At 52.4% G+C, this 9,874-nt stretch overlaps 2 protein-coding genes across 2 annotated transcripts in view; both read right to left on the bottom strand.

Moving 5' to 3' along the window:
* Positions 1-8,531, bottom strand: part of Tbx3 (T-box transcription factor 3) — a 12,499-nt gene extending 3,968 nt beyond the window's left edge. Inside the window, exons 1-7 of the mRNA XM_033762667.1 lie at positions 8,126-8,531; positions 6,204-6,471; positions 5,202-5,255; positions 4,797-4,943; positions 2,723-2,799; positions 1,487-1,644; positions 1-155 (exon numbers count right to left, since the gene is read on the bottom strand). Of these exons, the coding sequence (XP_033618558.1) occupies positions 1-155; positions 1,487-1,644; positions 2,723-2,799; positions 4,797-4,943; positions 5,202-5,255; positions 6,204-6,471; positions 8,126-8,514 (1,248 nt within the window). The 5' untranslated portion in view covers positions 8,515-8,531. The remainder of the gene's footprint in view (positions 156-1,486; positions 1,645-2,722; positions 2,800-4,796; positions 4,944-5,201; positions 5,256-6,203; positions 6,472-8,125) is intronic.
* A 126-nt stretch (positions 8,532-8,657) lies between these two features.
* LOC117285702 overlaps positions 8,658-9,874 on the bottom strand; it is a 2,219-nt gene continuing 1,002 nt past the window's right edge. The window contains exon 2 of the mRNA XM_033762412.1: positions 8,658-9,063. Within this exon, the coding sequence (XP_033618303.1) occupies positions 8,668-9,063 (396 nt within the window). The 3' untranslated portion in view covers positions 8,658-8,667. The remainder of the gene's footprint in view (positions 9,064-9,874) is intronic.

Raw genomic sequence — 9,874 nt, 5'->3', positions numbered from 1 at the left:
CCCGAAGAGGCGCGGCTTGAGGGCGGCCGGGCTGCCCTTGTCGCGGCCCGGTTCCTCCGACGTGGTGGAGATCTTGGCCGCGTCGCAGGCCTCGTGCACGTGCTCCTCCTTGCTCTCAGCCTCCGTGTCGCTCTCGGCTTCGCTGGGACACAGATCTAGAAGCCGGAGGAAGGGTTAGTCTGGCCCGGGCCTTCAGGAGCGGCGCCCACGTGGGACTTCTAAGGGCTCCGCCTCCCCTTGGCTGCATAACCCAGGGGACCCCTCAACCTCTCTACGCCTCAGTGTTCCCATCTGTAGAATGGCCACCTGCAGACAGACAGCGCCTTTGCTCTGGGAGCCAGTGAGTAACTCACGAATCCAAAGCATTCACACCCATCTTAACCTCTCTTCTCACCTGCGGGCCTGCAAAGCGCTGGCCCTTCTTATTATAATCATCTTAGTCTTTCTTCAAACAAGTGTCTATTGAGTGCCCCAAACAAGTATCTATTGACTGCCCGTTGGGTGGCGGGGAGGCTTCGCCAATTGATTGCAAATTAGCTTTTTAAAAATAAAAAAAAAGGTTAAAAGTTTCTGCTGGGAAGTTGCTTTAGAGATCATTGCGGGGACACATTCCAGACACCATCAGTCTCCCTTCAGAGAAGGGACCAGACCAGCCCCTTCCACCCATCTGTGGGGGATTCTGGAAGGGCTTGTTTGCAAAGAACCCCCACATCTGCAGGGGCGGGGCAGAGACAAACACCCCTCACCCACACCCACTCCAGGGGCAGGGGCACTTCTGGGTGTGGGGATTCGGAGTGGGTTTCCCACTCCTAAGAGATGGGTGGCAGGAGCCCGGGACAATCACAGAATCTTTGGCTTCTGTCTTACCAGAAAAAATAAAACCCACAAAGGAAAAAGGAGATCCTCTTTTCTTCATAAAGGGCTTCCATTTTATTTCACTTTGAAACAGATTTCTTCCCTAATAAACCATGCCTGCTCTGTTAAGCAGGGATCGGACTGAGGGTCGGAACCCTCTCTTCCACCCCCCCCACACCAGCACCCCAGGGCCCCACCTGACTCCAAGGAGACCTGTTGCTCTCTAGTTGGTGCCTCTACCACCTCCCCTGTTCCTGGTGGCTGAGAATCCCCTCCCTACTCCTCTGGGGAAGTCAGCAGGTGGAGATGGTCTTGGGTGGAGGAGGGGAAACGGAAAGAACAGGTGGGGACACCTCAGGTGTCTTTCCAAAGCCAATCCTGTCAAGAGGTCTCTCTCTGTCTCTCTCTCTCTCTCTCTCTCTCTCTCTCTCTCTCTCTCTCTCTGTCACACACACACAAGGATGGGGTTGGTCTGAGCTCTCCCTGCTCTTTAGGAGGGCAGGACACACCTGCACCCCAGGTGAGCCTTGGCTCCTGTTTACAGGGATAGAAGAGTCTGCCGTCCTGCTCTGCACCTCCCCTGTCCTGGCGCCTCCAGGCTGGGATGACCTGGGCTCCAGTCATCGCTCACCTTTGAGGTTCGAGGTTCCTACAGTGGACACTGCCGGAGAAGAGGCCTGGGCGAAACAGCTGAAGGTCGCGTGCTCACTGGAGGACTCATCCGAGGTCCCGTTCTCCTTCTTGTGTCGCTCATCAAACACTCGCATGGACTGCAGGGTGAGCTGCTTCCTGAGGCAGAGGCCCGCGCCCATAGTTACAGGACAGGGTGCAACACACAGGTCCCCTCTCGGCTCTCCTTGCCCTTTCCAAAGCTGCATCCTCAGCTCCCTACTCATTTCCTGAAATCTGTGTGCCCAGGGCAGACACACAGGGCCTGGCATTACGCTTGACCCCCTAACGGGGCCAAAGAGGGAGGCCCTGGGGGACCAAGTTAGGGAGGCAGGGAGATTCTGGCTGCCTTTACTAAGACCAAGTCCTTGGAAAGGGCTTTCCCTTGGGCTGTGAAATGTTGTCTAGAACAGCAAGGAGAGAGGCTGGAGTTGGCCAGAGAGAGCTCAACTGCAGGTCGCAGAGGGACGACCTGGGTGTCCAGCCTCGTGGACACAGTGCCGCCTGCCCCCAGCCAGCGCAGGTCCTGGAGAGTTGCTAAGGTTAAGTGGTTATTTCATGGTGCACTCCACGGTAATTAGTTTACCAACACATTAATTGGAGTTCAAATTTATTTAGATGTTAGAAATGACTTTTTAGCGCTCCCTCTCCCCTCAAGGGGATAGGTTAAAACTGGGGGTCACATTCTGGGTTTTAGAAGAATCTCTGCACAGGTTAGGGGGAAGCTTCTTGCACGTGGTTCTCTGGCTGCCCACCTGATGCTAAGGATGGGGGTCCTCATGGTGAAGGAAGGAGGCAGCCAGAGATTTCTCAAGGGGCCCCCACTCTGTTGGCGTTTGGAAGGCCAGACTGCAAAACTTCCAGAGCATTTTGCGAATGGTGTGGTTTCCTAGAGCCTTCCCCAGAATTCATTTAAATTAGTTAACAATTAATAAGTATCCCTACGGATCTGTTATCTCTAAATACTTTTCTTCCAGAGACGACTGTGGTGGAGCCTGATTAGCTTCTCAGAGGTAACAGGTGTAGGTAGGAAAAGTACTATGCGCATAAGCAAAAGCACAGCAAAGGCGAAGTAAATTGTTTCCCTCCCCCCGCCTCCAGTGGGAGTGCTTGCCTTCCTCGGCTAAATCAAGCTAAATTCTAGAAAAGTGATTTGTTTCATAAATTGTCCCAGAAATGAACAATCCCCTCAACTCACCTTTTCTCTCGCCTGCCATTTCCAGTGTCCCGAAAACCTTTTGCAAATGGGTTGTTGTCTATTTTTAACTGCGTTATCTAGAGGAGGAGACACAAGCAAGAAAGAAACATTGGCTTCAGATTTCTAGAATGTCTTTTGGGACGATTCCTCCAGCCCAGCGGTCTCCCAGAAAGAAACGTGACTTCCCAAAGAAGGCTGGGGTGGGGGACACATCAGGTAAAGGAGGAAGGGAGGGGACAGCCTGGGAGACAGTTTGGGGGGTGCAGAGAACTGGACTGGGGTTTCAATGTCCCACAGCAGGCCACACCAAGGGTCCCGGCCTGCAGCGGTCCAAAGAAGAGTCGCAAGTACACAGCTTGGGTTTAGAAATGGAAACACGCTCAAAGTTGTCAAGAAAGGCAACCGTTAGATGTGAAAATTATGCTTTTACTGATTTTTTAAATACTGCAATTAATTATAAAATGCTAACCAATACTTTCTTGCCTTCAAACATGTGGGCATGCAGCTCACACACCCAGCATACACTCTATCCAACCTTTTCCACAGATCTAGTAAAATGATTTATGGGGTTTTGCTACCCTTGTGCTAGAGTAATCTTGATTTTGATTTTTTTTTTTTTTTTTGGCTTGGGGGAACTGAGGGCGGTGGTGGTGGTTATTATGATATTGGCAACTAGAGGTTTAAAAGCACTGAATGACCACTGGAAACATTTGTTTTCATTTATGTATTCTGCCACTGCCATTAGGTGGAGAGGGCCCTTGGCCTTTTGGTCTGATCAGAAGTGCTACATTTTATTATTGCGCTCACAACTTAGTTCCACGGGTCCTGAGGCTGGCAGAACGAGTCACAGTGTGCAGCCCTCAAATCCCTTGGGTAGGTGGGGAGGAGTCACACACACACACACACACACACACACACACATACACACACACACACACACACACAGTTAGAGGTGGACAAGGCCCCCTGCTTGGACAACTGTCCTGGAGAGAAGCTACTGGAGGCAAAAAACACTGCTTTTGCATTTGGCAAGGAGCGGTGATGGTGAGGTCTCAGCCGCCCGATTTAAGATTATCTGCACCCCACACACACACCCCTGGGTCCCTCGCGACGCACTGGCAGTGGCTCGGTGGTGGGGAGTCGGGCAGGGTGTGGTCAGGTGAACCCGACCCCACCTCCCAGGGAAAGCGGTGCTCTCGCCCCTCCTCCACCCGTCCCACCCCTCCCTGAGGGGCTCAGCGGGGGACTGGTCAATCACCGGCCTGGGCCGCATTCCCAGCCTGGGGGCTCAGTGCCCGTGACCTTCGGCCACCAAACTTGAAGAACCCCATTTGGGGGCCCTTGGAATCCCCAGCTTCTGGCCCAAAGGGGAAAACACGTTCCCCTGACGCAGGAGAACCTTCGGCTTCCTCGCCACGTCAAAAGCTTCGGACAACACGGCTAGCAGGACCCTATGATCAGGGTAGGTTTTCTTCAATCACACACACACACACACACACACACACACACGTGCACACACGCACGCGTGCACACACACACACACACACACACCATAAAAAACAGAGCTGTATAAAGGGTAATAAAAACCAGACCAGCTACTCAGGATTTCTGGCTAGGGAAGGAAAGCTGGTCTCTACTATGATTCTCCTCCTCCCAGGACTCCAAAAGGCTTTTGCCTAAAACTTTTAGCTGACTCCTTTCAAACTTGCTCTCCTGACCCTCCTGACTCTTCCCCCAGAAGGGGAAAAGGATAGATATTCTAACAAACGCGACAAAGGCCCAGGAGTCTGATACTGGAGTAGCATCACCAACATAGGCTCTAAGAGCTTCTCATTGACAAAACTAATCTAGCATTTTTAAACTCCGAACTGGATTCCTGGCTGGTTGGGGTGGGGGTGTTGTTTCTGACTCCTTGGAGAAGCCAGCGTCCCTTTCCCAAATGTTCTATGGAAGCTCAAGTCACAAAAGAAAACTCAAGCCTCCCAACCCCATTCTAACTTTCTCACCCTGATCCAAAGCAGCTTAAAGGGCCAGGGAAAATGGCAGAATTAAAAAGAAAAAGCCCTGGGGTTACCTTATCGTTCTGGTATGCGGTCACAGCGATGAATTCGGTTTCAGGGAATAAATACGTCCGAAATGTACTGTAAGGGAGTTTCAAGATGTCGTTGGCTCTTACAATGTGGAAACGGGGTTGGTACTTGTGCATGGAGTTCAGTATGGTCTGCAGAGGCAGGGGAGAGGAGACACGCGTGGAAAAGGATTGAACAGGTCAACCGGGGTCTGAGGACCCCTGCCGCGCTAACAGCTTCCCCACTGCGGGGTCCCGTGCTGGACCGAGCCCACCTCCTAGGGGTCACTCCTTGGGAACAATCTGCTCAGTAGATCTTATCTCCTGGGGAATCCAGATCCCTCCTCAATTTCCCAAGGGCACCCCCCCCACCGTCTAAGAGGTTCATTCGGATCTCAGACCCTAGCCTACCTGAGTCCCAAAACTATAATTCCCCTGCCACGCTGCGTGATCACTTGGCCAATTCTTAAAAGATAGAGAAAAACATGCATTTTAATTTACAAAATGATTCAGTACTTTAAGCGCCCACTAATTGACGAGCCCAATCCACTTACAGCCCTGAAAGGCTGAACTCTAGAGAGGAATATGTATGCTCTAATCAAATCAAGGACTTCAAATGCAATTCCTGCCCGCCCAAGATATTTCCGTGCCATTCACGTCTTCCTGGGCCTAATCTTTCGGCTTATTCCTTGCTTATCACTTTGTTTACTTTATTGAAGCATTGGGGAGGGGTGAGGGATGGGGCAAAAGGTCCTTTGCCTGACTTTTACTAAGCAACTGAAGTCTTCCGAGAGCTCTGGGCGGTTCTCACACTGAATCCATGGGTACAGTCCCAACACACACAACACTTTTCTCACCGAAAGATCTATGCCTCACTTCTAAGGAGGCTCTACCAAGCCGCAATTCTCTTTTCGTAAAAGAAAAGAAAATTTCAAAAAGGCATTTCTACCCTTCCATCAACACGGCAAGGCTCTGAAAACTTCAGCTCCTCCAAGAAATAAATAACATGGCAGACTTCAAAGAGAAGTAGTTTAAAACAAAACAAAGCCTTTACAAACACGTAGCTTTAAAATCAATTTTACCTCTCAGCTATTGTTTTCTGTTTGTTTGTTTGTTAAACAACAGCAGTCAGGTCCAGCCTCTACCAAGGACCTAGAATTGCTCTAGAACAAGACCTGGTAAATTTTCCTGGCCCCATTTCTTTTAGAAGACCAGGCCTCCCGTTACGCAGAGAGAAAACACCCGGGAATCCCTCTCTCCGGCTCCGTGGCAAACCGAACCAGTTTGCTGTGTTTAGCAGCAGCAAGCAAGGGAGGACTCCGTGCTACAACCTGGGAGTTCCCAAGGAAGGGGGGCTCGTGGCTGGGGGAGAGTGGACAAAGAAACGGTGGCTGAGGACGCGGTGAAACTTACAAAGCCGTGCTTGTCGGAAATGTTGTTGGTGAGTTTCAGTTTGTGGAAGGTGACGACTTTGGACATCCACTGCTCCCCGGTAGCTGGGCTGTCCGGGTGAATATACATTCTCTTTGGCATTTCAGGGTCAGCCTTACCCGCCACCATCCACCGGGAATTGTGAAATTTATATCGGCAGTCATCAGCAGCTATAATGTCCATCAGTAAAATATATTTGGCCTTTTTATCCAGCCCAGAGCATCTTACTTTAAATGGAGGGAACATTCGCCTACAACAGGAAGGAGAGAAAAGGAATAGAGAAAAAAAGAAACCCCTCAGAATCTCGAGTTGGACTCCTCACCTATTGTAAAATACTTAAACAAAGTTTAGTACTTTATTTTCGGACTGACGAGGTTGTATTTTGTCAAGACCAGGGCAACTAGGTGCAAAACGACTTCCTCTCACAAAGCATTCAAAACAACCGATTCCTCTCTATTGAAGTACCCCAAGATTCAAAACAAGTAATTATGACACGGCGTTTCTCTAGATTGTCTAATGTCTTGTTTTAACTGTTCTGCTCTGTGTGACGGTACAGTCTGCCCTCTCAGAGAGATGCATTCGTATCTGTGTAGTCCTGAACAGTTTTGGGTGAGACTAGCAAATTGCAGAGCAGTCAGGACGAGGATTTTCTACCACCCACTGATGAGAAAATGTTAAACTTATCAGGGAAATAAACAGTCCAAATCACACCCCTTCCCGCTCCCAAGCAGTAATCCCGCTGTTTTGGAAATGGAGTTGGACTTGCAGAGCCCTCAGGACGAGAGGGATGGGGCGGACCCTGGGCCGGACAGCCCCAGAGCTTCCTGACTCACGGCCCACATCCCCGTTCCCCAGGCCGATCCCAGCCGCACGGCTGTGCCACCGGACCGCTGCTGACTTCCACACGAGCACTGGCATTCTGTGCTTTTGACTTAAAAGGAAGCACTTCACTGTGAAAACTGACTAAACACCTTGTGGGCTGGAGGAGGAGTTCATGCCAAACTTTGGCCTCTTTTAGCTTGGAAGGAGAGCAGAAGGCTGAAGACATCAAGAGAGGAACTTTATTTTTAACCTTTCAACTTGATGCCTTGTTAGACCTCAATGCTACTAAAAAAAAAATTAAAAAATCAGTGATTCTAGGTGACTGTCCTGGGTTCCTGTCTTCCAGGCAGGTTTGGGTCTAGCAGGGATCTCTGGTGTGTAAAATATGATTTATAATATCCATACACAAAGCGGTGTGTGTGCACAGGCTAACTGGTTCCTTAGGTCTGCAAAGAGAATCTTAATTATCCAAAATTGCCTGCTGAACTCCCCCTCGGGTTACACACACACACACACACACACGTCAAGTTGTGTGGTCAAACAAACCCTGTATCTACGTCGCCCTTCCCTTTCTCTGTGACCCTTGTAGAGCGGACTCAGGTCCCCTCCAGCCCCGGAGGCCAGGCTAAAGGGCAGAAGGGCGGGGAACACTATCAGGCCTCCCTCCACCACACAAAAGAAAGGGGATCTCGGCCTTTCTCCTTCAGAGGAAAATAAAAAACCGAGTAAAAAACATCCACACAGAAATAATACGTGTGTTCCAGGGAGGTTTGCAGAGCGAACTTCCTGCCATGGGGGTGGGGTGGGGGGTTCCCGCTTCCTGAAAGGCTGTCTGGAGTCCTCTGAAAAACCCTATCTGCTCCGTGGGGAACCTGGGATGCAGAACTAGGTAAGAGCCGAGCAGGCGCACAGGTAAGCTGAAATCCCCTGTCGCTGAGGCAGGGCCCCAGAGTCTGTACACATTTTCAGGGGAACTAAGTTTTCGTCCGAGCTTTTAACAACTGGCAAGGCAGCAGCTCGGGGAAGGTGGTGGTGCAGGGGGGTCCTCAGCGAGCTGGGGGAGGGGGCTCCAGCGGGCTTACCTGCCGGACTTGGTAATGACCATCTCCGTGCCCCGCTTGTGGAACTGGTCCCAAAGTTCCTTGGCCTCCAGGTGCACCTTGGGGTCATCCTCCACCTCTTCTTCGGGCTCCATGGCCTTCAGAGGCCTCAAGGGGGCCTGGGGCCCGAGGGGCGAGAAAGGAATGCCGGTCTCGGCAGCCCCCACCAATTGGTCCATGATCGGCTTGGCCAGGGCGCCGGGCAGCGACAGCGCCGTGGCGCCGTTGGGAGGCAGCGTCAGCGCGGGGAAGAAGGGCGGCTGGTGGCCCAGCACCGCGCTCATGGCGAAGTCCGGCGCCCGGTGGGGTAGGAACGGATGGTAGGCCATGCTCGTCCCAGGAATGACCGGATCTCTCATGGAGAGGCTCATGCACTCCAGGCAGGCACAAGTCCGCAGCTGTTGTCTCGTTTTTGCTTTTGTTTCTGTTTTTGTTATCGTAGTTCAGCAGCAGCACATAGTTTGTTTTTAAGCGGAAAAAAAACCCAAAACAAAACAAAAAGAGGAAGAAATAACTAAAGCGCTTTAGAGGAAGGGAGGATAGTGTCTTTCGGGGAGGAGGACTGTCGCTTCTAAAGAGGACTGGGCGACAGATCGGGAGACATAGTGGCGGGGCGGCTGTCGCGGTGCTGGCGTGGTTAGAGCCGCCCGTGGAAGTCGCTTTCGGGAGCTCGCGCCGGAGCCCTGCCGCTGAGCTCGCTGCGGACACCGCAGCCCTGGGTCCCCGGGTCGCTCCCCAGCCCCCAAGGTCTTGGTTGCACACGCGAACGGCTCTCCAGGAAGACTTTTTACCTTTTCTTCTTTTTCTTCTTCTTCTTCCCCCGCCCCCTTATCTCTTCCTCTCCCTTTCTCGCTGGAGGCGTCTGCAAATGCGCTGGACTCGGCTTTGGCCAGGGAGCAAGAGAGCAGAAAATCTCTCTCCTTTAGAAAAAAAAACAAAACAAAAACAAAAAACAAAACAAAACAAAAAAAACAAGCGGATTTAATAAGCCCCTTCCAACCAGCGCTATCAAAACTTGAACTGCACGCAGACTGGCTTCCGTCCGCCCTCCTCCTCCTTCCTGAGCTCCGAGCTGCGGAGAGGGCGTCTCGGTTTCAGTCCCGATCTCGCCGCGCGCCCCTGCCGGGTCTCCTCGCTTTCTGCCTGGTCGGAAACCGTGAGCGAATTCGCTTCGGAAATCCGAGTCCGGGCGCGCAGGGCAGGGAGGATCGAGAGGGGAGAGACGCAAAGGAGAAAAGAGAAGAAGAGGGAGAGAGAGAGGGAGCGGGAGCCGGCGCGGAGAGGGCGGGCGCGAGCTCCTCGCCACCCTCCTCCGCCTCTAGAATTCCCCCGGCGTCTGCTCGGCGGCTCTAGAAGGTCGGGCTGCGCCGTGGGCTGCGGGGAGCCGGAGGCCTCTTGATTGGCTCTTTGACGCTTTCGGACCAATTGTGTGGCTGCATAGGCGTGGTTATCACAGGTCGAGTGCAGGGGGATAGAGCCGAGTTATAAAAAGAAGGTGTCGGAAACTGTAACGTCGCAGCGCCGCAGCGGTACTACTGCCCGTCCTGTGAATATGTCAACATGATCCGAGGGCGGGCGGGCGGGCGCCGCCGGGGAGCGCGCGCAGAGTCGCCTCTAGGTGGCTTATCGAGAGATCGCCGGGGCCCAGAGCTCGCTCGCTCTCGCTCTCGCTCTCGCTCGGCTCGGCCCACGTCTGAAATGCCTCAGTCACCCAGCTCGGATCGAGGGAGG

The sequence above is a fragment of the Fukomys damarensis genome, unplaced genomic scaffold (assembly GCF_012274545.1).
Source record: "Fukomys damarensis isolate Sample0158 unplaced genomic scaffold, DMR_v1.0_HiC HiC_scaffold_12, whole genome shotgun sequence".
NCBI classification, from domain to species: Eukaryota; Metazoa; Chordata; class Mammalia; order Rodentia; family Bathyergidae; genus Fukomys; species Fukomys damarensis.
Note: the sequence above shows the minus strand (reverse complement) of the source record. Positions and strands in the feature narration are given on the sequence as shown.